A 27,948-nucleotide genomic window follows, 5' to 3' on the forward strand; every position below is an offset into this window, starting at 1 on the left:
GTGAATGTACAGGTTGGTCTGTCTACAATATGAAGAGGATAGCACAGCCTCAGAGAGAAATTGCATTTAACCTTTGTACAGTTGAGTTTTCTAGCACACGCCTGCTGCTGGCTGCCTGTGGAACAAAGCAGCTGGGTGTTATTGAACAGCCCTGTCTGGGGGCAGAAGCTCTTCTCTGCTTTAGAATTTGTGATTGATTGTGCTTGTCAAGGCCCTGGAAATTTGAGGTGCTGTAGAGAATAGCACTGGGTTGGAATTGTGTGTGCTGGCTTGCCCAGCTGTTCGCTTGGAGCGCTGTCTGTTGTGTGCTGTTCTCGCTTCTTCCCAAACTCACTGGGGTTTGCTTTCTTGTGGTGGAAGAGTGGTTTCCTATCAAGACATCACACCCCACCAGAATGCTTGGGACTCTGAAGCAGTTTGACACTGTGATAAGATGGATTGAAACACTTAGCTAAAACAACTGTAAAATATTACAGTGCTTGAACTGAAAACACTCTTGTAGTAAGGGATTTGGGCTATTTTTTTCTTCTCCCCCATTTGTTCCCATTTTTTTCTGGGTGTTTTTTGGTTTTGTTTTGGGTATTTTTGTTTGTTTGTTTGTTTTTTGTTTGGTTTTTTTTGGTGGTGGTTTTTTTTTTTTTTTTTTTTTTTCTTTTTTTTTTTTTTTTTTTTTTTCTTTTTAATTTTTTTTCCCTGTAAGGACTAATTTTGGGGAGAGCAACTGGACTTGTTTTCAGAGCAGCAATTCCCCAAGAAAGTTTTGGAAGTGAAATTCTGCCAGATAAAGCCGTGAGTTGTGACCACCTCCAACCACAGAGTTTCTCTCTTCTAAGAAGAGGCAGGGGCTGGAGTATTTGCTCATAGCCAGGTTCTCTCTCTTTAAAAATCAGGTCAACTTCCATGGGGTTTTTTGTTTCTGATGGTGTAAGTAACATGTCTGGGAAAGCAACAGAGCAAGCTGTGTCCAGGGAAAATACAGTGTATAAGCAAGCTGCTCAGGAACTGTGCTGTATCTGGGTTTGACCAGGTCTTTGTAGCCCCTGAGGGGCATAATTCACAGGAACCTGGAAAGGGAAATAACTGACATTCTACCTGCAGTATTTAACCCATACAGTACCTGGGTATTTGTCTCCCCACCCTCAAGTCTGTCTCTGTATTGAAAGGATGGGAATGTTGCTATTATTATCTTACAGTCACAGTGCCTGGGAGTCTGATGATACTGAGAGGATCAGCTATTTGAGGATGTTGTATAATATGAAGAGTGACCAAGAGCATAGAGAGTTGGTGTCACAGCCTCACATTTTTTGTGTCTAGCCCCAAAGCATCCATCTCTGCCTGGGTATTTTGTACATGAGACCCCTGATTAACTCACTAGTAAAAAAAAAAAATCCCTCTGATTCAGCAAAGAAAATGACTCTGACATATTACGTAGTGCAGCAGTGAGGCTTGAAGAAGGAGATGAGATGAAATGATACTTAAAAGCTGACCTTGCTGACCCAGTGTCCCCTCCTCAGGCTACAGAACATGACATGGATGCTGTTGGAGGCTGCTGAGGTGATTGCTTGGGAGCCTGCAGCTGCCTGGTCATCTCCAACACAGATAACAGCCTCAGCAGCAGTAATGTAGCTGTGTTTCTGTCCAGGTTACTTGAAATGAACATAGACAAGTCAGTCACCTCAAGAGGCAGGTTAGAAGTGAGTGAATTTCTCTTCATGGCTCATCATATCTTGTCTCTTCCTTGTACATTTTGCTATGAAAGACTGGTTAGTAGTGGGTGAAGCTATTTGCAGCTATTTGTCCTGTCAGCTGCGAGTGGCTTCTCTCCTCCTCCAAACTCTCCTGACTTAGACTTCCTTTCCCCCTCCAATGACTTTGTGATGGCACTGATTTTATAAGAGTCTTAAGCCAAAAGTCATTCATACAAAGTTCCTTTCAAGTAACTTAATGCAATTGCATAATTTAATGTCAGAGTATCTGGAAACATTGAGTTGAAGCTTTGTCTTTTTTTTTAAGCATGCATCCTCTCAAGTTGATGCTTGGTGTGATTTTTTTTCTGTATAGAGAAGATGCATTGCTGCTGATGGCTTTTGGTATAAAGAGACTCCCATGAGTCCAGGAATACAAAGGTCCTAATTCGGCTTTCAGAACTTTGCCTCTGTAGTATTTTTTTTTTCTTGATGAAGTAGCAGGGCAGGAGAGAAGTGTGGAGGGGCTAATGTTAGATAGGAGCAATGAATTTAGAAGTTCATGATTTTGGGGAATTAGGAAGGATGTTTGTGTCCTATGTCTAGAGGTTTAGAGAAAACAAAAAAAGCAACAAATTACAAACAAAAACAAGCCAATCAGTTGTTACTGCAGCAATAACAAAATGGCTTTATAGTGAGTGTGGCCTTGTGTGCTTTGTTGAGAATCACTGATTTTACTCCTGCAGTGTTCATCACTGCTACATGTCTGCATCAGAGAATGATTGCTGGGGAAGTCAGATATGCCATTGCCCTCATATGCACCACTGCACAGTTGCCTAGACCTGTGATAAGATGTCTGGGTTCTTTCAGCTCATTTACTTGCTAAATTGAAGTATGGATCTGATCTGATAGATCCTATATGTCATTTTCTGGGTGGAAAATTATATTCTAATGTATTAGAAAAACTTCCTTTGTGTGTGACTGCCACAAGTTCAATACTTTTCCATGTTGCTGTAGAGTTTGAGTTCTGATTCTTCTTAAAGAAACTGTATACGTTGTGGTAACTTTAAAACTGTTGTCTACCCTGTCTTGGCACTCAGTGGTGGGAAACAATGAATGCAGGTGGTGGTGGAATAAGTTCTGATTTTACTTTGTTCTTGAGAGTTTGGAAAATGAAATACAAACATCCTCTGTCATGTGGGACACAACTGTTTACAACACATCCTTTTTTCTTCTTGCCTCTTTCCCCTCTGCCAGTTGCAGAATATCTTTACACTCTTTCTGTGCTTCTCCCCTGGGAGCTTGCCTGGTTTGTGTGGAGTTGGGCTGTTGGGAGTATGGGAAAGGGATGTAGTGCATGGCCCAAGTCTGCTTGATCTTGTTCTCAAAGCAGAGAAGGTTGGGGAACATCCCTTCTCCTCCTCTCCCTCCCCCTTCTCTCTTTTTCCTGTCTCTTTCCAAAAAAGGGACTGGATGTTAGATATTGACCTATCACAATGTGGGTCAGTCCACAAAAAAAAAAAAAAAAAAAAGAGGAGGAGGAGGATGGGGGGAGGAGGGCTGTGCAAATACAGTGAGACAACAGAAATTAATAGAGCAGAACAAAACTCTGGAAAGAAGAGTGCATGGCTCAGGGTAAAAGGGTTTTGTTGTTGATTCTGAGTTTTTTTAATGGGCACATGGGGAGGGGAAGCTTCTCTTAGGATGACTATAGGCTAGCAAAATGGATGGGGGCTGTGTGAGCTGCGAGTGCAGAAGATTTTTGTGGTATTCTCAGATTTTAGTTTCCCTAAAATGAGGAACATAGGGGTGTGACCTCATTGAAGGTTAAATTGTTGTGTGTACACTGCAGTCTTATGTGTATGTAGGCATTGGATCATCTCTTGAGTATGGCTTAGTGGGTATGTACCTTGCCATGTGGCTTGGTCTGCCTTAGGTCCCTGACTCCTCTACCTTCTGCTTCTGAGCTAATGGCTCCCTGCTCCACTCTTGCTGACCCTACCGGTCTTCTGTCCCAGTGACACTTTCCGCTTGTTCCGCTGACTGTACCGACAGCTGTGAAATTGTGACTCGGGCATCTCTTCAGACTGCTCACTCCTCTAAAGAAATAACACTGCGGAGAACTGCATTTGGATCTGCACTTGTTGTGCAGACAGACAAGCATGTTAAGCTGACATGGGGTGCAGCAGCTGCAGATGCAAACACTGCGTGTGTTTGTGAGTCTGGTTAGTGCCTGTCTTGTGACTGAGCACAGCATTGCTCATGTGTGTTCAGAGTTACCCATGTGTGCCTGTGTGTCAGGTGTGTCTTGTGGGGTGACTTTCACCAACTTGAACTTAAGAAAGCTTTTCCCAGCATGAGCAGTAAAATGTAAATGAGTTGTACTAGTTAAAATTGCATGCCAGGTCACATACTTAACTCTGATTGTTTTGGGAGTGCTGCTGGAGAGCTTAAAAGTGCACTGTTGGGACCTTTTCATGTCTCATAGCTAAGTAAAATAGATGCCACCCCAGAGAGCAAAAGCAATTTAAGAAATAATAAATGTAAAAGCATTTGATTTTTCCTGGATTGGTACCACTGATTTCAGCTGTGCCAGTGACTCTCTCACTGTGTAGTGCTATTTTGTCCTATCTACTGCTTCTTTTCCTCTCTTTTGCCATTTCAGCTGGTGATGCCGTCCCTTTGGGTGTTGAAAACACCTTACATTAATTATTTATCATATATACCTAGCACAATAGAAAGAGCTGGTCCCAGCTGGCAATTCTAGGCATTGTTATAATTAAAATGGTCTAAAATAAATATTGAACATTTTTTCCTGTGATCCTTGTAAGTCTAGGGCATATTGTCAAAAACATTAAGCTGCTGCTTTCACTAGTATAGAGTTCTTGCTTGTGTCCTAATAAATGCAGAACGTTCAGGCTCTGATTTATCTACTACATGGCACTTCTGTATTGGCCTTTTTGGATCCAGAATAAAGATAATTTAATGGAGAATCTCTTGAAGAAATAAGATTTTGAAGGGAATGGAAAATGCTTTTGTGGAATTTTAACAAAGTTCAGTATGGTGGATATTTAAAGCAATGTAAATGTGGAGTAGGTTTTAAGAAAGAACATTGTCTTGTCTCATAGCTCTCTAGGAGAACCTTGCAGCCAGATTGTGTGTGGTTTTTTTTGGTTTGTGTCTTGTACAGCAGAAAGAGGCTTAGCTGTTAAGACTCTTTCATGGGATAGCTTTGTGTATCATTCTTTGCTCACTCAGCAGTTTAGAAATTAAATACTTTCAGCCTTGGATGAGATGATCTATTTTAAAAACACAGATTGTGTTTGCAGATGGGAGAGAACAGCTTCCGAGTCCTTTTGTTTGGGGTTCTTTTCCTGTTGGTCCTGGGGTAGGTCTTACTCAGAGCAGGCAAATATCTCCTCCTTTACTAGATTGTGGTTGAATTTTCAGATGTACTCCATGGAACTGAAGGACCACGCCTGAACCTTTCTTCCCTCCTCTTACACCACTTTTGTTGCATCAGAAGTGGGGTTTTCATATTAATGTTTGTTTATCTTTATGTAGAGATAGCTCGTCCTCAGTGGTAACATTTTCCATGCCTTTATGCAAGCCAAAAATGAAGTTTTCTACTTTGACTTTTGCCACATCCTGTCTGTTTTCTGTTTTGAGTTTATTTTCAGCAGAAGAAGCTGCCATGTTAATGTTGGAGACAGGAGATCTCTGTTTCCAAAAGATACAGGAGTGGCAATCTGCACTTTTCATTGATGGAGAATTAGTTTGCTGGTTTTTCTGTGGATGCAGGCCATGTGGACACATCCCTGCTACTTTACCTCTGTGTGATGTCATTAAGAGAACTGGTCCCCATGCCATTTGGAGCTTCTTCTCTATCAAGACTATTTGTAACAGTGTTCTGCATCTCTGGGTTTTTATCAGGATACTTATCTTGATAGAAATAGCACAGGCTCTGTTTTGTTTTCTTTTCCCTTCCTTGCATTGAGAGTCCCTCCAGTACTCCTAAAGTGTTTTCAGAAGATGTGTTAGGTAAGTGTACTAGTTTGGTGTTTAAGCTAATGCCCTGGCAGCACAAGGCCTTGTCTTGCTCTAACATACATAACTTGTAATGACATCTGGGCAGCAATAGGTGACAGCTTGTAGGGGATGGGGGTGTGATCCCTGCCTTCCACGTTGGGAGGTGGTTGTGTATAGATCTCACATAGACCTCAGCACTGCCAGAAACTCCTGTAACCCATGCAGAAGAATGATACTAGCTCTGATCCAAATTTCTTGTGGCCATCCTGGAATACACCTAACCTGCATCCAAAAGTCCTGTGTGTTTATGTAGATGTACTTTTGTGTGCTTGTTTCCAGTTTCCAAAGTCTGGTGCTTTTCCTGGGTCTCTGTTGTGGTCCTGTTATGTTGCAGGTTACCTCCGGGGGGAGCAAGGTAGTCACTCGGAGATGGGGAAAGCTTCAAGAGTGAAATTTAGAAGTGTTGAAATATTTTCCTTTGATATGTTTAGGAGAGCTCTCCAGAGAGGGAGAATAAGTGTGCAAGGAACTTTACTCTTCCTTGAACTGAAAGCAATGACAAAACAGGTGGGCAGAGAAAACAGGATATGGCAGAAGAGTAAGAAATGCTTCAAAATTTATTATGCATTAGATTGGTTTGTATTGCATTGGCAATTTGGCTTTCCAAATGCCCCTAATTTGACATATGGTAATGTCAAGCGCTTTCCTCGTGGTTTGGTACCTTGCAGTGCTGGGAACTGTATGGACAGAGAACAAAAAGATGGTTGTCCCCGGGAGCTTAAAATGCACAAGAAACAACAGAGAAATACAGCCAGCTGGGAGGAGCACCAGGAAAGAGATCACAGCCAGGAGGTGATGGAGGTGAATATAGAATAGTTTTATGGCTGTTGGAAAGACCTTTTTACCCAGGCATGACAGTAAGCAGGAAAGTGTGTTGTGGCACTGGCTCAGGCTGTGATGGAGGTGGGTGTCCAAGAAATGATTGTCAAAACACATTCACAGTGTCAGGTAAGAGGGAAGCTGCTGATACCAAGGTACTGGATCGGTAGCTTATCAAGGCAGTATTTTTGTTGTGACATTTTTCCAGGCACTGCCTTTTCTGAGCATTTCTGGGCTTATGTCCTGTTGCACAGTGGGAAGAGACATCTCAGAAGCAAGGCGTGTTGAGACAAGTTGCCACAGCCCACCCTCACAATGCTCTTTTTAAAAAGGCAGAAGAGGAGCTAGCAGACTGAGCTGGTGGTAGCGAATGTGCTGAAATCCACTTTCCTAGTTAAGGCTTCAGTCATCTGTGCCATTACCTGTTTCTTAAGTATAGTATGTAGTATAAGTATACCTGTTTCTTAAGTTTTATAGTATATGTGGAATTGCTCTTACAGCTTCAGCTTCTTGCATACAGTAGAATTTCATAACAACACTACTTATGTGCACTACTTATACCTGTCACTGTAGCTGTGGTGTATGGGACTTGAGGAGATTAGAAGGGATAATTTGGAAAGCTTATGTTAATTTTGTGGATTTTGGAGTACAGCATTCCTTTGTGTTTCACTAGCAAGGAGAATGAACTGCAAACTGATGCACAGAACCAATAAAAATGTCAAGGAAATAAAATGCTGTCCTCAGGGGCAACCCTGAGTGTTCATGGGTGAGATGGTTTGGAGTTTGGGTAGGATATGTAAACCCTGTTTTGTAAGAGAGTTTGTATATTTTCTTTATAGCACAGTGGTGAAAAAAGTTATTAATTTCAATGACTGTGTGAATTGAAGGGGATTAGGTGAGGAATGATGCACAATCCTGTAATTAATGGCTGTTGATATATAATCACAAGGGGGCAGTGTTAAGATTACATACACAACTTCAATTTATGACTGGCCTTGCTTATGAATACATAACCCCTGTCATGACAAAATGCGTGTTGATCACTTTTTGCTGTTTTGACTTATTCTAAAATGAGTGCAGAGACACAGAAGATTTCCCTCTCAGATCATCAGTTCTGTTTATGTTACTGCTGCTGCATTTGGGTCTCTGCTGCTGCTGTGGTTTGATTAGTGAGTGTGGAGGTCCAGGTCCTTTTTCTCCTGGCACCTGTGGTCTGCTATACAGATCCTCTCCCCCATGAACTTTTGGAAGGGCTTAGCAGCTTCCTGTCTTGCATAGCTCCCAAAGTGCACTGGGATGTAGCAGGACTGCAGCTGGCTGGACTTTATTTAGAGCTAGGTTAGCTACAGGTGCATCTGCTCTGATTTCATTGTAGATGTGCCCTTCTTGAGCTTTGTGGAAGCACTCTCAGCACAGTGCGTATTCAGTTGCTTCAGAAGTTACTTGGGTAGAAATCCCTTTCTTTTGAAAGCAATAAAAGCCTTGCTAACTTGTGACATCTCCACCCAGCCACTATCTCTCCAAATTTTTAGATGTAGTACAGATGATGAAATGTGTGTGTGTGTATGCTTAGAAGCTCAAAACTTAAGTTACATTTCCTATACTGATCAGGAATTATCCTACTGTACATGCAGTTATGAAAAGCTGTAACTCAGAGCAGGGATATATTGGAAAGAACAAAGAAAAGCCAAGTTTTAGGATTAGTTTGTAAATTAAAACACAGCACTTGTGCAGCTCCACCTATGATAAGATATGCTTAAGCAAATCTGGGTATTTCCCAGGACTTTTCTTTTTCCCCCATGAAAGAAAACAGAAAGGAGGTGGAGTGTGACATAAGGTAACATCAGACTGCTGCACACCAGTGATATGAGTGTGTTTTGGAAAAGCCTCTGCTAAAGGGGCCATTTTCGTGCCTTAGTGTGCATGTGGAAAAGACTTGCTACTGGCACTCTGCTTTTACTGGGTACCTGTTGCCTAGTTTGTGCTGTGACTTCAGGTGGAGCAGGGCTGGGGCAGTTCCTCTGTTCCTCTGTGAACATATATTCTCTTTTGTGTTCTTTAACAACCTGTCAGTAGATGACAGATGTGTCCTTCCCTGGTGCAGCTGTAAACTCTGGCAATGGATCATTGGCCTTTCTAAAGCCCTTTCCATCCACTGATCATAAAGGCCTGTGTAAGAGCAATGACTTGAGCTTTTATAGAAGTGCTGTTCTGGAAAATATTAGGAGGTTATCAGAAGAAGGCAATATTAAGCTGTTCCCTTTGATAGGCACATCAGAAGCAGCTCTTCTAATGGACAGAACCAATGGCTGCCTGCTTGTGATCTTGGTTTAAGTGGATTATCTTCCTACAATCCAGAGGTCACATTAGAGCCTGCTTATGACCAAATTGAAAATAATAGCTATTTTATATCTTAGACCTTCAAGAATTTGTTCCATTGAAAAAAAGATAGCTTTTTAGCTAGGAAATGGCCAAGGGTCGTGCTGTTTTGAAATCTTGCATATTCTTGTGCTTGGTATGTGTTTTTATCTGTCAGCTGGCTTTTAAAAGCCAACCAGGTTAAATTCACATCTTGTAGAAAACAATGCAAAGTTAGTAACATTAATAACAGGCTGGCTAAATGTACCATGCCATACAAATTTTGATAAAAGCATGACTTTCATGCTGTTCACACCATCAAAGTGAGAAGAGCTTTCATTGCAGATCTTTCAATGAGGGTGCTTTGGGTTGAGTGTGGTTTTCAGCATGGCTGTAGGAGAAGTGGGCATTGCTTGCTGGAAGAATTAGAATATTCTTCCCCCTGCTCCCTCCCTGCACAGGGGCACTGTGGCACATGTTCTTGTTGCTTGTTGCTGCTTGGGAGGCTAACCATGACACTAGGATAGAGCAGAATAGCCTGTACTCTTATGGAAAATAGAGATGTTAACTTAGGTGTGTTGCCTGTCATCTTCCAGTAGGGATGGTTTAGATACTTCCTTCTGATCTTTTTACAAGGATGTGTACTGATAGGACTAAGGGAAATGGCTTTAAACTGAGAGTAGGTTAAATTAGATATTAGCAAGAAATTTTTTGCTGTGAGAGAGGTGAGACAGTGGCACAGGTTGCCCAGAGGACTTAGGGATGCTGCATCCTTCAAAGTGTTCAGGGTCAGGTTTGTTGGAGCTCTGAGCAACCTGGTCTAGTGGAAGGGGTCCCTGGCCTATAGCACAGGGCTTGGAACTAGATGGTCTTTAAGGTCCTTTCCAACCCAAACCATTCTATGATTCTGTGATTTCTGGTGAATGCTGTATTCATCTTATATATGTTTATTGCAGAAGGGTGCTGATGATGTCAGTGGCCAGATTTCATGATCTCTGGGGGGCTGTCAGAGGTTCTTGAGTACCATATGATCTGTTATATCACGAGGGGTGGCAGTGGCAGACTTACCCAGGTCCTGTTCACAAAACATGTGAGCAGCCTGGTGGAAGGCATATGAGAGATGCAAAGTTCTATTACATTCCTGATTCCTTTCAGCTGGGTTCAATTTCTTTGTGGTTCTCTTCCCTGACAGGTCTTGGCCTGTGGGCAGCTCTTTAGCAATCCCAACGGAACCTCACACCAAAAGGCACCATGATTATGATGACTGATGTCACTGCAGCCCCCAGATTTGGGTCAGCTGCCACCACTCCAGCTGTGGCTCCTAACTTCTCCTGGATGCCAGAGGATGGCAGCCCCACGGCTGTGGAGCAGCCAATATTCCTCATGACCACTGCTGCTCAGGCTATCTCAGGTTTCTTTGTATGGACAGCTTTGCTCATCACCTGCCATCAGGTAAAACCCTGTCACTTGGTACTTCTCATCCTTTCCTTTTCCCCACATGAAGAACAGACCATTTCCATAGTGTGAATGGAGAGGAAGCACACTCTTTTAAAACTAGCAGGTGTAAAACATTTAGCCATCACTTGAAGGTTTGCAGAAAGGTGTGTTATCTTAGGTCATCCTTTCACAGGTCTTTAGCTGAATATTGCCGTTTTTTAAATTGTGTCAGCTGTTAGCTAAAAGATCCTAGTCACCTGTTGTTTGACATTCCTCCTTTGATCTCCTGTGCCACAGGATTCCACAGGCTGAACTCTGCTGCGGAAAGGAGTAGCAGGAAATGTTTCATTTTAATTTTTTCCCCCTTCCCCCTCTCTGGGACAGGTGTCCTGGGAGCCTGAATAAGTCAAACCCTGCATCCTGTTCTGTACCTCTCTTTCATGCAGTTGTCATGTGAACTGAAAAATACGGTGGGGAAACACAAGCCCTGTTATTTATCAACCCATGTTTTCTACCTGTTGGATTGTAGATTCCAGAGTGATGACTAGAATGTAGAAAAGTACAGCCTATTGATGGAGGACAGGGGCTAGTGAAGGTAAAAAATGGATTAGTCACAGATGAATAAGAGTAACACCTGCAGTTTCACCAGCTTGGGTAACAATTACAAGTGCCATGGATCCTCCTGTCAAATTGATCACCTGCTGGGGGTAGGAAGAAATTTTCCTCTGCATTATAACATTGCACGGTTAGGCATTAATGCCCTTCTCTGAAGAAACCAATAGAGGTCAGTGCCAGAGAGACACTATTGATTGAAACGCGCTGTTGTCCTCTTACACAGCAGCAGGTCCTGTGCTCTCCTAGGCACATGGATCACAGGGCTCTTTTGACATCCCAAGGGCAAAGCTTGGAGTCATCTGAACTCTGGTGTCAGCTGTCTGTGTGCTGGATGAAATGGGTCACTGGGATTGTCACAAGGCAAAAATATCTCTGAGGTTTGTTAGCTTATTTTCAACCTGTTCTCCTCAGGAAATAAGCTTTTTGTGAGCTCCTCATGGGTTAAGAAGAGGAATTAGAAGTATTTTGAGCACTTCATAGGGAAAGGAAACAGAAGTATTTTTGAGCCCTTCAGTCAGTTTTGACCAGGAATGAACAAGCAACAGACAGCTGGGGAGACACAAGCCTCTCTCCCTTACAGTGGAAAGATGAGATTGTATGTTTTTTTTAGTCTCTGGAGAATCCTCACAGCACCCCAAAATGCAGGGTGAAGCTTCAAACAAATGCTTGTACCTCTTCAGGCAGCAGAATCAGTCAGTGGTGAGGCACATATGTAATCAGCTGGCTGTTACTAATTCCAGCAGCTGGGACAGCAGCTCAATGAGAATTGCTGTACAGAGGCCTTGCCTCTCCTGTCTCTGTGGTCAAGAAAGTGTACCCACAAATCGTGCTGAAGCTCTGCCTGTGTTATTAGGGCATTACAGGGGTTGTGCTCATCTTCAGGGTGTGCTTGTGGTCAGTACCTTTTCGGGGAGGTGGGTATTCTGTAAAAAAGCATCTTAGGTGTGGGATTTAATAATGGCTAAGGAACTGTGAGTGGTGGGAGCAGGAAGGGTGAGGATGCTGTACTCCCCCCAGCCATTGACTTAGAGGGATTGGCATGTGTGCAGTCAGAACAAACTGTGTGGTTCCTTTGAGCACACTGCATGAGCTCAGTGCTCCCTTGATGGCTGACCCTTTGTGGCTGTGCTGTCACCCATATGCAAAATAACACCTTTTGAGCAGATGGGCTGTGGCTTATCAGCTTTGGGATGTGCTGTAAAGGGCTCTATTAGGTTGTTTCAGGTGAAAGTCTCAAAAAGCATCCAAAACAGCCAAAAGAGTGAGTGTTCACAACGAGTGTGTGCTTAAGTGTGCACACTTTCCCTTTTCAGAGAAAAACAGTATTATGAATCTTAGGGACTTAAAAGAGGATAGCAGGAATGTAGAACTGATGACTGGAAAAAAAGGTATGAAGAAAAAGAATGTGGGCAAGGTGATGTAAAAATAAATCAATCCCCTATAAGAAACTAGATTAGAAATGCCTCCATTTTCTCTTCCCTCTCTTTCCCCCGTCTGCAAACTAAGGGTTGCTATATCAATGCCATACGATAACAGTGATTTATCTTTTCTTTTATGTTCATCACCTTGAGGCTGCTGGAGGCAATCGAGAGGTGATTTACTGAGTTTGTTTTTCCTGGCCCAATTGACTCTCCAGTTCTACTTTCTCCTCTCTGTTCCATATACCGCTGATCCCGGTCTCCCCTCTCCGTCTCTCAGATCTACATGCATCTCCGCTGCTACAGCTGCCCAAATGAACAGCGCTACATCGTTCGGATCCTCTTCATTGTGCCCATTTATGCCTTTGACTCATGGCTCAGTCTCCTGTTCTTCACCAATGACCAGTACTATGTTTACTTTGGCACAGTGCGGGACTGCTATGAAGGTAAGGAGATGTCAGTCAGAAAATGGGGAGGGTGGGAAGTCTCTGCCCTGAGAGAACTTTATTTCTGGTTGAGAGCAACATTTCTGGAGGGAGCATCGCTGTCACCTGCTGAATGGTGTGCCCAACTGGATGACCATGGCTTCCTTAGTGACTGAAAATCATAGAATGGTAGGATGGTTTGTCTCAGGATGGACTTTAAAGATAATCTAGTGATCTAGATGATCATCTAGTGATCGTCTAGCACCCTTGCCATGGTCTGGGACATCTTTCACTAGATCAGGTTGCTCAAAGCCCTGTCCAACGTGACCCTCTCCCTCACTGGCCTCTGAGCGTGAACCTTCCCTCCAGGGTTCTGTAGAGACTAAGTTTATGGTTTTCTGGGGTCCTTTACTTCAGGAAGGTAAAAGATTTTGGTGAAGCCAAAAGATCTGATGGTATATGGGTGTTAGAAAGTGACATATTGCTTAGCTCCTCTCTCTTTTAACAGCATTTAGCAGCCAAGACACTTGCTTTGTCCTGTGTTCCTGGTGCAGCTTGTTAGCAGTGTATTCTTCTGGTCCCATCCTGTGGCCACTTGTGTGCTTGCACAGGGTAGCACAGTGGCCAGGTGCTGGGGCTGGTGAAGTGTAAAGTGCTTTGGAGTCCTGTAGAAGAGAAGGTGCCATGTTCAGGATGAGCACCTGCTTGGTTTTGGATATCTGCTGCAGTGATGTAATACCACTAGCACTGTATGTGAGGGAAGTGGTTACTTTCCTGTAAATGCTATTGTAACTTCCCTCCTGGTCTCATCCTGTAAGAAGCCTCTACTCAGTAGGAGATGCTTCACTCTAGCAGTGTCTTTTTGAGGACAATTTATCACCATACCCTCATTAAATACTAAATCATTGGTGCAGTTGTTTTGCTGAGGTCTGCAATGTAGACAGTTGCCCCTGGCCATGTGAACAAGTTAATCAGCTGAAGAGACCAGCAGGCCTTCCTTCAGTCCACAACAATGCTCTGGATGCAGCAGCAGATGGCAAATGTGCACACATGATGCAAGAAAGCATCTTTGTTTGGGGCCTGGGTTTTTTTCTTTCCCTGCCCTGTGCGTGTGTATAGGTCTAGCAGGAAGCCTGCTGCTTTCCTGGCAACAGCCACTGTCCCTCTGCCTCTCTTGAACTGGGAGTTTGCAAGCATTTGAGCATCTTCTCAGGAGGCTGCCGGTGCTCTGGAGTTCACCTCGGCATGTTGGCCTGTGTGAGAAAACTACAGGTGGAGGTGAAGACACCTTTGGAAAGCAGGTTCTCTTCCTCACTTTTTCTGGGGATTGCTTCAAAACAGCCTTTTTGTCTCTTGCCATCCACCTTCTTTATATTTTGGAAAGATTTTACATTGCAAAGTGGGCTATTAGGGAATGGTGGAAGAAGACCTTACTAATAAATTTTGAAAGTTGTCTGAAGCCATTTATGGACTGTATTTTGTAGTGTGTGTTAGGAGGAGCCTGTTCTGGTTTTGCTCTTTCATGTGACTGCTTCTGTACAAACCAGGGTGTCAGAAACACTGATACAAGTAGGGTTTGTTTGGGTTTTTTTTTTGTTATGTTGATATCATGAGTACCATCTGATGGATGTGGTTCAGGAATGGGAGAAGAGTTCTTTGCTGGTGTGATGGGCTTTGCTAGTTAGCACTTCTTTTGGTGATGAATGGACAGATATTTCTCTCTTTTGTTTTGTTTTGTTTTCTTCCTCTGATGTCATCTTTTCCCTAGTGCTTGGGGAATGGGCAGCTGGTATTGTAATGACCACATCAGAGGGCAGGGGTCACTGGAGGACAATAGGAAAAGCTTAGCTTTTCTTCCTCTGGGTGCTGTCAATTAAGTTGCAGGAAAATTGAAGGCAAAAGGGGTTACCACAGTTATTTAAATAATTTTTCCGTGTTTTCTGTCCTAATTAAAGCTTTGGCAAAATTATTACTGTGTGAACTTCGTTCAATAATAAGGATTACAGATAGAATAACAATATCCCAATTACATGCATAGAAGCATGTATACCACTGGCTTTTATGTGCCATAGCAGTCTTGCCAGCTAGACGTGTCTACAAGCCATAAGTACAGTGTTTTGAGACTGTAAGTGTTTTGGGGACCGTGGAGTATCTCTTTGCCAGGGCATGGTTTATATGCTTATAGAAGAATTTGTCTAACTTTGGAAGATCATTCATGTGGAAAAATTGACCTCAGGTCTAATAACTGGCTGCTTAGGGAGATCAGCTTCTCAGTGTTGTACATTATTAAGTTTCTGTTCTTATTTTAAAGTTTCCTTGAGACTGCTGTTTCTATCCCAGTTATTTGGGGCAAAAAGGAGATTTGGGTGTTGACATTTCAGGGAATGTTCACATACAGGTGACCATAGAATATAATGTTGCAAGAAGGGTCATCTAGTCTGTCATTTTGCCCCAGGGCTGTCTGTGTCAAATGCAGAAGTACAGTCCTTGCCCTAAAAAATCTCACAACTTCAAGGGTCCAACAGCAATTATAAGAAGTCAAGAGAGTGGCAGGGCGTATACAGGCTCACTTCACGCACATTTAAGTGAGTTTGGATCCCATGAAAAGGAGATACATCTGTAGTTACGGGGAACTGAAATGTGGCAGAGTGTTAGTGGTCAGTCTGTTTGTCATTTGTAACATGTTTCTGGGGAAGGTGGAAAAGAAGTGGCCTAAGGAGAAGTTTATTCAGCACACAAGAAATTTAATCTTTTTGAGAAAATGAAGCACAGAGCCTGTATTGCAAAAGTCCCCACAAGACATGAAAACAGAGTTTCACTGATTGTTATAAGCTCTCTGTTTCTCCAACTCTTATGTCTATAGTCTGATTATCTGGCAGAGACAAGCTGTGTTCATCAGCTAAAAGGTTAAATAGAGGAGATAACATATGGCTGATAGATCAGAGATACCTTTTCCAGGTTATTTAGTACCAGTGTAATGTCCTGAAATAATACACAGGAACCCTGTAAAGAATGGCATCTTACAGATGCCAAATAAAACAGAGATCGACCACAGTTTTAAATGGTTCTGTGACCCTTTTGGCATGAGTCATGGAACTGGCCTGGGACCTTGGCTAAACTCCCATTCAGATAGTCTTGTGAGTGCTGAGGTAGGATGATACATGCAGTGAAAATCTGGAGTGCTTTGAAGAGAAAGGTGCTGCATAAGCAGTCCCTGCTAATGTTTGGTCTATTGCCTGTCCTCTTGGTCCTTGCACCTGTTTTGAAGTTGGTTGTCCTTTTACTGTGATTGATGTCGTTGCAGCCTTTGTAATATACAACTTTCTCAGCCTCTGCTATGAGTACTTGGGAGGGGAGAGCTCCATCATGTCTGAGATCAGAGGGAAACCAATTGAGTGAGTATTTATTGTGCTTACAGCATGATGCTGTCCTCCTTCTGTGCCCATCTACTATTTCTCTATCCCTGTCCTGAAAAAACTGTGTCAGGTGGCAAATGTCTGCTGGAGCTGGGCAGCGTGGATGATGATGATTTACCAGTATCTTGCTCTGAGACAGATCAGGCTGATCACATCCTCTTAGGCAAGCTGGACTGATTCACAGTTTTTCTGGACATCTGCCTATTCCTTTGTTTATTTTCTTATTCCCTTCTCCACCTTTAAATCTTTTCTCTCTTCAGTTGATTGTGTGTGTCTCCTCTAGGATCTATATTTCTCCCCATGCTGCTCAGTGACAAGAAAAAAAAATTGCAGCGTATAGTCAGGATGTTGTTTTAGACACGTCTCTAGAAGAGGGTATGGCTGTAACTGCAGTCATTGTTGGAGAAAGCACCAGTCCTGCAACTTTGCTGCAGAGAGGTAGATAAAGATTTGCACACTTGCCCAAGTCTTGCTTGTGAACTCTTGTGTTTGTTCTTTCAGGTCTAGCTGTATGTACGGGACTTGCTGCCTGTGGGGAAAGACATATTCAATTGGATTCCTGAGATTCTGCAAACAGGTATGGGCTGGGACATTCTGCAGAAATTGTGTGAGGGTGGCAATAGTGCCTTTTGCTGCTGAATTTCTGAGATCTTTGAGGGGGGGTCTCTAATAGCATTTTGAGAGACCTGCAGACTTCTGAGAAGAGGAGGTGTTTCAGGGTTGGTTTGTTTGTTAAGAATGATTTAAATATGTTAAAAATTATTTTAACATTTTCTACTCAACCCCACGTGAGGAAGGCCTTAGTTTAAGACACAGGTTATCTTCTGGAAGTGATGATTATCCTAGGAAGAAACTCTTCATTTCTGGATGACAGAGGTCCCAGCTCTAAGAAATCGATGTCTGTGTTGTGTCGCAGACACCCCACAGTTGTGTAACAGCCTCCTGAATTCCCAGTGCTGCTGTTGTGGTTTGGAGCTGAGGAGGGGTGGAGGTTAAGGATGACACATTACTTTGTAGGAGGAACCAAGTGTTGCTCACCATGTGTGTCTGTCTGTGCTGAGCTGGGTATGTCCAGAGTGGGTGAATGGGGGAGGCCTAAACCTCTATACAGCCCTTGTCTGCTCATTGCAGGTCACTCACCTGTCATGAAACAGCAGGTGAATTTCAAGGCTTTGCTCACTTGCTGAAATGAACACAGGAGGTTTCTGTGGAGGCAGTGTGAAGCAGGTCTGGTTCTTTGAAAGGACTCAGATCACTGTAATTTCAGTTAGCAGATCTAGATATCTGCCCTGGCTTCTCCTGAACATCATGGCACATCTTCTGTGTTTTAGCAATATGCAGGAACATATCTGTTTTTGCATATCTGTTCTATTTGTCCCTGCCCCATATTTTGTCCTTACAGCTTTTCTGTTTTCTTGCCTCATACTTTTCTAGTCTGAGCCCAGTATGTTGCTTCAGCTGTTTCTCATAGGTTTCATCTGGACACCCTTTGGTTGATTCACTGCATTACCTATTCTTATTGCTCCTAATGTTAATTTTTACCTTTTAAATATTTTGTAAGCAGATGTAACGCGCATGAAAGTGAATGAATGCTGGAGAAATAATTTCCCTTAGACTTCTTGCTTTTCATGTCCCACAGCTTCTTGCAGTCACTACCTGGCTTGCACATGTCTGTGTTTGGAAAGCTTGTTCAAAACAGTGAGGACTAGAAGCACACCTTGGGGAATGGGGAAGGTGTATTTTTTCTGCTGGCCTCCACAAATCCCAGCTCATTTGGTAACTCTGTCTTTGGTAGATATTTTGCTTTCCTTTTGCTGGTATCTGGCAGCAGTTTTTTTACTCATGCCTGCCCTTTGCTAACTGCTAAGTCTGTACTCCTACTGTGGAGGCTGTGAGTGAGGTGTATTGCAAAGAGATGCTTAAATACTTCCATCCTTCTTGACTTGAACTTAAATATTGTCTTGGTGAGAAATTGTTGATGCCAAGGTTCACTTTCTGGTACTTCTAGACTTCCTGGATTTTTGGGGAAGACCTTTCACGGCAAATTCCTGGGAAGGCTGGTGCTAAAGGGCAACAGAACAAATGTCAGTGCTGACCTGTGCAGTATCCACCATGGTGATGATCAGGAAGAGGAATGTGCTGAAAGGAACACCTTGCCCTTTTTAGCCCTGTTCTCAGTATCTCCAGCACTTATTTTGCCTCCCATCACCACCTGGCCATTTTCTGCTCTTTCTGGTCCCCTTCATCCTGAAGGAATCTGTGTGTTGTAAATTTTTTCTTACTACCTTCACACCATCCCCCCACAACTTTTCTCAGGCCTGTTGTGGGTCAGTCAGTCTGCCTGTGTTGCCTGCAGACCACCAGCGGTGTGGTGGCGTGCGGCTGCCTGTGGTGTGAAGTATGAACAGTTTCCTTAAAGATGTCTTGATCAAGATTCTTTGCTGGGCCTCTGTCTGGTGACCCTCACACATGGGTCACACACCATCCATGTGCTTCCCATATGCTATAGCATCTTCTAGGGAAGCAGCTAAAAATAGTATGTGGTGGTTTGGATTGCAGGGAAATGGTTAAAATGTCCCCAGATCGGAAGGAGGGGAAGCTCAGAGGATGGAGTTGTTTACCAATTAACTTGACCTTTTCCAGTTCACATATTTAAAGTGACTCACTAACTGGCATGTGCTGGGGTTTTTAATCTCCTTGAAGTCTTATGACCACTAACAAATTGCATCGTATCCAAAGCAATTATTACTGTTTGGTTTTACCCTCTTGCCATACATAGCCCTCCCCACATGTACACGGGTCAGCACCTACCCAGGCTCTTCCAACCTCCTTCAGGGAGACACAGGTCACATCTCTTCAGGGAGACATTTTTAGTACCATAAATCTTTCCTTTTTTTAGGACTTTGAAGTTCAACATCTGCAGAAAGTTGAGGAATGCGGTGGCTTTGAGAGAACACTCAGTCCCAATAGGAGCAGTAGTTTATACAGGCAGAATAGATAGAGCTGATCCCAAGTGCCACAGAATCTTTGGGGAGATTCAGTAAAGGTCATGTGGATGACAACAGAATAGCTCTTAACTTGTGTGTGTCAACACACATTGCTGTGTTTACAAAACGCCTGAATACTGTGGCCGTTGTCAAAAGTTCCTCCTCAAACTGCGGGGTTCCCCTCTGATGCAGGGGACTTTCTTGCCTGACTTTGTGACAGCTATGGACTGGGGTTTGCTTTACCTTCCCCAGTATGTCTCTGTTAAACTTGCTGTGTCTGTGCCATAGCATAGTGTGAGATTTTTTGTTTTTCATACTGTTACAGTGCATAAATGTGCTGCAGCACAGCCTGTGAAAAGCAGCTCTGGAAGAATGGGGCTGACAGCTTCTAGGAACAACCCTACAGAGAGGCTTTTCTTCCCATTCTGGACAAGTAGATAGCACATGTACATCTTCTGAAACTCCTTCATCTCCTTTTGGGTGCTGCAGTCCTCAAGCACAATCCTCAAGCACAATCAATTAGCAAGTGGCAGACGTCTTGTTGGGGCTGGATTGTGTTGCCTTGCTGAGTAGTCCCAGTGGACACACCGTTGTGATGCTGTTGGCAGCTTGTCCTCTTGTACCACCTACCTTTTCATTCCTCCCCTCTTTCCTCCTGTAGGCTACCCTGCAGTTCTGTGTGGTGAAGCCCCTCATGGCGATCAGCACAGTCATCCTTCAGGCCTTTGGCAAGTACCAGGATGGTGACTTTGAGTAAGTTTATTTATTTAGCATGCAAGATTTGGCTGTCCTTTCTCTGCCTGGCTTTGCTTATTGTCCGTGTGTGTGCTGGGAAAAGGTGGGAGTACATGGGTTGATGTGCATGAGAAAAGAAGGCAGAGGTAGCCCTCTATTAGTTTCATATTTCTTCTACCTTGGTTTGGGAGTGGGAATGGGACAGGGAGGCAGGAAAGAAATGTACTCTTGGAACTTTCCACAAGGGGAAAACATGCTGAAGTTTCAGGCATTCATATATATCTTCTCTTTTCAGTGTAACCAGTGGCTACCTCTATGTGACGATCATCTACAACATCTCTGTCAGCCTGGCACTGTATGCCCTCTTCCTTTTCTACTTTGCCACACGTGAGCTGCTCAGTCCCTATAGCCCAGTCCTCAAGTTCTTCATGGTGAAGTCTGTCATCTTTCTGTCCTTCTGGCAAGGTGAGCTGCTTTTCCCTTACCTTGGTAGACACAAAGAGCTCTCTGCAGGGGCTCAGGCACAAGAGCAGATGTTGATTAACAGACAAAATGTCTTTCTGTATTCCATTTGGTTTATAGTCATTCATTGCTTTTCTCTGGGAAAGCTGTTTTGCTCAGTTTAATTTTTGTTTATATGCTCCTGAATTCTTATTATCCCTGTGTGTGTGTGCACAAGAACATGTATTTGGCAAAATCAGCTGATAGGGTGAAGAGTTCTCTGCATTCCTGAAACAATCATAAAGCACAAGCTGCCAACATTTTATCTGCATGCTGCCATTTTATTGATTAAAACAACACATCTAAGAAGTTTTAGTGCTTTTTTTAGTGCTCTATAAATAAAATTTTAATGGTATGTCTGTGGTGTATGTGAAGGAGCAAGCTGGCTGGATGCAGTGTGTTCTGCCACAGAAACACTGCTGGGAGAAGGACACTCAGAATTCATACACATGAAGCAGAGGCAGAGTCGGAAAGTTGAAATTCCACCTAAGCTTAGTGCTTCTGACTAATTGGCTCTAAGCATTTCCCTGTTCAATGCCCTACTTAGGTTTACTGAGTTGCACTTCAAAGACTAATTGAGTAGGAACTTAGGTGGAATTCAGGCTGTTGGAGTATAGCCCATCCTCCCTGTTTACAGACAAACTAATAAGCTGTCTGGTTTATCATCTTGAGGCATCTGGTCACACACTTTGTCTTCCCTGAAATTCTTCAGCCACTAAGCTGTGGACAGGGAGAAACCTCTTTCTTACAGTGGTGTGTCAAAAACACTAATACGCTTAAATGAAAAATTCTGTTACTTTAGTTTTTGTTCTAGCTAGTGCAAGTGCTGATGTTGCAAAATGTGGAATATGTCAAAATTTTCTTAAGAAAGTATGTTCTTTGGTGTTTGATCTCTGTATGCTTTCAAGTCTAATCAACAAGAAAAGAGGTTTAATCTGTGAAACAGGAGCTAACAAACAAGCTCCAAGTGATGTCCAAGTGTTAGAAAGATTAATTACTTGACAGTAGAACTGCCTTGTTAAGGTTTAGGGATCAGCATTTTTCAGTGACCTCAGGGGTGGTTAACAAAGCTTGGGAAGAGGGATGTACCACAGATAGTGGACACGAAGAATGCAGAATTTACAGGCCACAAAGACATTTGGCAGAACCCCCAAGGTAAGGAAGAAACTAATAAAGACAGCTCGGCAACTGTGCTGAATCAGCTCCAACAGAGTAAAAGGTAATTCTGGCAGGGGGCGATCGTGGCCACTGACCCAAGAAACCACTGACTCAAAAGGAGAGAGAGACTGAGCATACAGACTAATTAGTGTGAGCAGGGAGAGGTTCATTAACCAATAGAAGACATAATACTAATTCAAAAGAGAATTAGGTAATTTTTAGCCAAGGAACATTAGTGGCTTTGTTTGGTAAAATGTATAAATAGCAAAAAGCTTAGGTAGTATTCATGCTAGCTTTGTGGATTTGCCAGCCAGCACCCCTTTCTATGCAGATCTGTAAATAAGCCGAATACCTTGACTCTTTGTGTGGATTGGCCTCTTGCACACTGTGTGAAAGAACCTGTTTTGGGACAACACCGAGATCACAGGGTTGCTTACAGAAATATCTGACTCCTCTTATCCTTTTGGCTTGATTAAGTCCTACAGCAGTTAGTTCCACAGTTTATGTATCACTTGAGGATAGAAGAGGATCAGTGTTTGAACATTCTTTGCCTTAAATGTATTTGTCTAATTTTATTCTTCCTTTCTCTGTTGTACAAGTGACCATAGTTGCGTGTTTGTAGCCCACTCTGTTTGTAGCTCCTGTGGTAAGTGGGCTTGTGTCTAGGACATACAGCACAAACAGCTATTTCCATTCTTTGCAGTTACTGTGAGACCATGTTTTCTGCATATTTACATGAACTTATTACTTTGTTTAGGGATGCTGTTGGCCATCTTGGAAAAGTGTGGTGCCATCCCCAAAATTCACTCTGCTAATGTGTCTGTGGGTGAAGGCACAGTAGCTGCTGGCTATCAAGACTTCATAATTTGTGTGGAGATGTTCTTTGCAGCCATTGCCCTGCGCCATGCCTTCACATACAAGGTGTATGTGGACAAGAGAATTGATGCCCAAGGTAGGAAGCATGCCAGTGCATATGGCTTGTCTCTTTGGCAGTGAGACTGGGTGGAGACTAGTCCCTCAGGCAGCCAGCACACTGATATGATGCCCAACCTGATAGCTTGGAAAACACCATATCCCCTCCTGTGTGGTGTCTGAACAGATTTATTGTGCAACAGCTCTCCAGGGCAGAAACCTTGCCTGAATTGCACTGTTCCCTTTTCAGTTCCCCAGTATGCCACCCACGACAACTTGCTGCAGACCTGAGGGCTGTAAGATGTTGCATTGTTTCGGTAGAATGGGTTTGTCCTTCTTCCTGTTTCCCCAAAGGGGAACTCCATTGCTTCAGATTGTGTAACAGACTGAAGGCAGGAGGGACAGGGCCTAAAACAGGCTCTGTTTTGAATCTGGCTTGGGAAGATGAGGCTGTGCTTTGGCAATATGTTTGTCATGGATGAGGAGGAGGAGGATCTTCCTGTAATGACTTTGTGAGGGCTGGGCTGCTATAAGGAAGATTCTTATTTTGGGGAAGAGCAAGATGGATGTTATCTCTGGGAAAGGGGGGTTTTGTGCCTAGTGTGGAAAACACTATAGTCTATGCAGTGTTTTCCAAATAAAGGGATTCCTTTGTCCTGGGGGAGATCTGTGCCGAGGTGCTGGAACACAGCAACCCTTGGGGCGGTGTCAATGTGGGTGACCATCCCAGCCAGCCCCAGAGGTTTTGGAAGAACAGTGGTTGCAGTGGGGGGAGATGAGATCTATGGGTGATGAAAGGGTAAACTACAGGTCAGTACAGTGGGGAATGTTTCTGTGGTGGGCCTTGTTCAGTTCTTGTTATTTCCTCTTTCTCTGTCTCTGTCTTTCTCTCCTCTTCCTTTTATCTCTCCCTTGCTTTGGCCACTGGTCCCTGATGCAGCTGTTCCATCATATGGGCCATACGGTAGGTACAGCATGCTTTGTGTGTTTGTCTCAGTTGGTATTTAGCTGGGATGCTGTTATCTCCTGATTCCCAGCCTGCCTACAGCCTGCCCTGTCCCTTGTTCCCCTTTCCTTGCAAGTCTGTGACTCCACTGCCTCACACAGCTGCTTTAGGGTTGTCTGGATTACAAGTAGTGAAACAGCTGTATGGGCATTAATGCATAGCTTTAGAGCATTTGTGTCAGAGCTGTGGGACTCTCTCTCCTGAAGAGTTGTGCAGGCTCTCAAAGGAGCTGCTCTCACCCCAGCCTCCCTTCACTTTTATAATTGCCACAGATGATCAGCATACTTTGGGTCTCTAGGGAGCTCATCCCCAGAACTGAGCAGAGCCAGAAGCCCACACTGGAAAAGGAACCTAGAAGCCATGAGACATGGCAGCTCCTAGAAGGGGACACAGCTTCCCTCTGTGCTTAGCACTTGGGTGGTACATTCTCCATCTGCTGCTTTCTTCATGGTGTCAACATGACACATGGGGTAGTTCTGCCTCTAGTACTGCCTGTTTCCCTCCTTTCCTTACTTTGTGCTGCTTTTTACTTGTATGATCTCTTTCCCACGGGCACTTCGATACTACCTAGCAGTCTTAATTTGCAGTGAGTGGAATGGCAAATGCCCTTTCTCCTATATTTTTAGAATTTACTTAGTTTTTGTCTTCTGAAATTGTTAGAGGAGCACCTCCCTACCTGACGGTATTCATTGCACACCCAGGCCAGCACCAATAGTGTGTAGTGGAGGTTGTCACTGTGGGTGTGTCCTGTTCTCATAGTATGTCCCCCATTTGGTGCTGTGGTGGATTCACTTGGCTCACAGTGTCTGGGTTTAGGAGCACCACTGTTAAAACTCAACGCTATTTGTGTGGCATTTCCTCAGCAGCTGCTTAAGGAAGCCTGTAACGCACCTTTTGCGGGATCTAGGACTGCATGTCCCCTGTTCTCCTTACCTTCATATTAAGGAGTGTGGGGAAGGCAGCAGTGTTCTTTACTTGCCCCTTCCTGTCTTATCCAAACAGGTCGCTGTGCTCCCATGAAGAGCATCTCCAGCAGCCTCAAGGAGACCATGAATCCCCATGATATTGTCCAAGATGCGATCCACAACTTCTCTCCAGCCTACCAGCAGTACACCCAGCAGTCGACACTGGAGCACGGTCCTCCCTGGCGCAATGGCAGCCATGTGATCTCGCGCTCCCACAGCTGCTCCGGTGCCCGTGACAACGAGAAGACCCTCTTGCTGAGCTCCGATGATGAATTCTAGGAGGGGAAACTGCTAGCACAGGCTGTCATTTTCCTTCTTTTTTTTTTTTTTTAATAATTTATTAAAGCAGAAACAAGTCATATCACTTCCTAGAGAGTCAAGATTGCAGAAGTGGGCACTTCCCATTAGCTTTTGTGGGTACGGACACAATGAGCAATGCAGAGATGGCAGAATGGCCAGGACTCCATGCTCGAGCCCATTCCTTATGGCAGCAATCAATTTGAATTGATTCAAGCAAAGCTCCAGGGTTTGGGGCTCTGGCTTCCCCCACCTGCCCAGCTTGGTGTGGAGTGTGACTGACCAGAGCCTAGAGTTGTAGCCAAAAATGTTTTTGTTTTTTTTTCCTAACAGGACAACCTGACTGCTTTCTATTTCTTTTCCTGAATGCTTGATGTAGGCACAGTTTTCTCCCCAGCTCCCTGGTACTAACATCTCTGTGATCCTTGGGAAATAGGATGGGGATACAGCCATAAGCGTTCCTGGCGACCAGACCAGAGACTGGTCTTTCTAAATAGCCATTGCCCTGAGTGCTAAGTAAGGAACATCTGTCCCCACCCTCCTGAGCACCTAGTTATGAGTCCTGGAGTCACTTGAAGGAGCAAAGGGGAAAAGTACAGGGCTTTCTTCGTGTTCCTTGGCTCCCTGCATCCCCAATAGCTATAAAAGCTTGTTGAAGCTCAGTGGGGATGGAATTATCTTTTTGCAAGGGTGGAGTTTTTTAATCACCAGGTGTCCAAGCTTCCCATCTCCCTGGCGTTCCTGTGACAGGAAGCCTCCCTGGAGCATCTTTCTCCTGCTAACAAGACTCAGGACTGGCTATGATAGATGGTGGAAGTTTGTAGAGCTCTGGCCCCTTCACCCTTCTTTGGGAAGGGAAGATACGTAAACACAAAACCAGTTTTTCTTCTTGTTTCCTGTCCCCCAGCATCACATCTGCCCCTGTTAGAGGTAGCTGCCAGAGCAGGTCCTGGTCTCTCACAGGTAGCTCTCCCCATGCTCATCATCACTGACTTTCCCTGAGCTACACAAGTTTCACCCTTAGGCTGGAATATTCAGGAAGGAATGTCGCACAGTCCTTTGTTTTTTATCTCTGTAGCTGTTCTGGGGCAGACTGGAGCAGACTTGAAACCTGACATGACCTGGCTGGTCAAATTTGTCCCTTTTATTTTCTCAGGCAGCAATTACTGCTGCTGCACATTTCACAGGCTCTGCTGCACCTGCAGTGCTATCAAGGGTGGAACCAGCATCCATGGAAGTGGGAGAAGTTTCCCCTTGCTTCTGTTGGGTTTTGGATGAACCCATGTGTACTTAGTGGAGCCAAAACAAAAGTGGTCCCTCTGTAGATCTGTCCAGGGACCAGGAAATGCCTCTTGCTTGCTTAAAATTATCTAGGAGAAAAGTGGGCAGCACACTCAAGTGCTACAGCTCAGATGCTCCTACCTGCAAGGAGGAAGCAAAATTGAGAGATTGGAGCAAGCTGCTGTGTTCAGCTGTAGTTTCTCCGTTCCTCTCCTGCTTTATGCCTCCCCTGCTGAGAGCAGACCTGTGTGATTTTTGATTGCTCCTTGCTGTCCTGCTAGGACAACTGGAGTCTGGTTTACTGCTTGGAGTTTACCTCTCCATTTGTTTTCTGATCCATCTGCTTGTTCACTGAGTGTCTCAGAAGTGACAGTGAGTGAAGAGCACCACATTTATTCAGCACCTCTGCCCAAGCTGAGCAAAAGGGCTTGAAGAGAGGCAGGTTTGCTCCCTGCTGTGAGGATCAGATAGGGGAAAGCTTAAGGATAGTGCTTGCTCCTGTACTGATGTTTCTGGGGGATGGTGAAGCAGGTGAGAGCAGCAGTACTGTTGAGGGAGCTGGAGGGAGGATCACTCCAGCTTCTCTGGAAGGATCTGTGGAGGATCTCCACAGCTTCTCTGCTGCTGGATTTCCCCATTCACACACATCCTGCAATGCCATGCTGTTGGTTATTAATTTTCCTAAGTTTGTGACTGCTTAATTAGACATGCAAACGCACTCTGCCAGGCTTTGTGTGGGCTTGGTGTAAAATTTCCTCATGCATAAGCTGCCTGGAAAGCAGGGCTGAAGGTTGAATAGACTTTGCTTCTGTTTTCTATGGCTTTGATTAATATTCCTTTAATGTGAGATACTGATTTTACTCTCTCTTAGGAAAGTGGGGCATGGGACATGATCCTATCCTCTGCTTTCTTTGCATTTGCAGGCCTTGATGATGTCCCAGTATCACTTGGTTATTGCCCCCAATCTTTGCATTTGGGTGGCTGAAATCTGTGTGATTGCCCCATTGAGCACGAAGATGGTCTAGGCTTAGAGAAGCATGTCTTAGAACTTATTTTGAAATGTTTCCTGCATACATATACATATATATATATGCATATATATATATATATATATATATGCACTGTGCAGAAGATCTGGATATTCTCAAAGCATCCTGTGTGTAATGGATTCAAGTATAACTCTTTTGCACCAGCTGCCTTTGGAGGAGCCTGGTGAGCTAGTACCCAACAAGCCAGCTGCCCTACTTTATAATTTTATATATATATATATATATATATATATATATATATATATATGTGTGTGTGTGTGTGTGTGTTTTTAAGCACCACACAAAATCATCCATCACTGAGCTTCCTGCTGTTCCTCATGACTGGCAAATGCCAGAAGAAGCACTGGCTCTGAAGCCACTTTATGTTGGAGGAACAAATGTGAGATCCAGAGCTTGAGACCAAGAAGGCCAAGGCATCCGTGGTCTTGTCAGTCTGCTCATGGTAGCCCAGGACCCAAGAAATGTGCTGGTTCCAGGAGTAGACCCTTGGAGCTGCTCTCCCTCACCTGCTTCTGCTCTCCTTCCTTCCTTTTTTGTTTACTATGTAACATACCCATGGGATTTGTTTATTATTTTTCCATATAGAGTAGTTCTTTGTATATAAATGACTGAAAAAAAGTATGATAAATAAGACAGAGTCACCTAGTTTTGTACCTATTGTGTTTAACTGATGTGAGCTCAGCGACAAGCCGCTCTCTATTTTGGTCTTTGTGACATTATACTCCGCAGAAATGAGCAAATATGATGACAAATAAAAAATATAGAGATAATATAGATTGTACTTAAGCTGCCTCT

At 43.8% G+C, this 27,948-nt stretch overlaps 1 protein-coding gene across 1 annotated transcript; it reads left to right on the plus strand.

Moving 5' to 3' along the window:
• The first annotated feature begins 3,865 nt into the window (after positions 1–3,865).
• Positions 3,866–27,934, plus strand: TMEM184B (transmembrane protein 184B). The gene is given in 10 exon segments (XM_053978128.1): positions 3,866–3,910; positions 10,144–10,177; positions 10,180–10,403; positions 12,702–12,867; positions 16,151–16,241; positions 16,764–16,839; positions 19,911–20,002; positions 20,280–20,449; positions 22,401–22,595; positions 24,564–27,934. Coding segments are annotated over 10 exon segments (1,320 nt in total). The 5' UTR covers positions 3,866–3,880; the 3' UTR covers positions 24,806–27,934.
• The last annotated feature ends 14 nt before the right edge of the window (positions 27,935–27,948 follow it).

The sequence above is a fragment of the Vidua macroura genome, chromosome 5, assembly GCF_024509145.1.
Source record: "Vidua macroura isolate BioBank_ID:100142 chromosome 5, ASM2450914v1, whole genome shotgun sequence".
Taxonomy (NCBI): Eukaryota; Metazoa; Chordata; class Aves; order Passeriformes; family Viduidae; genus Vidua; species Vidua macroura.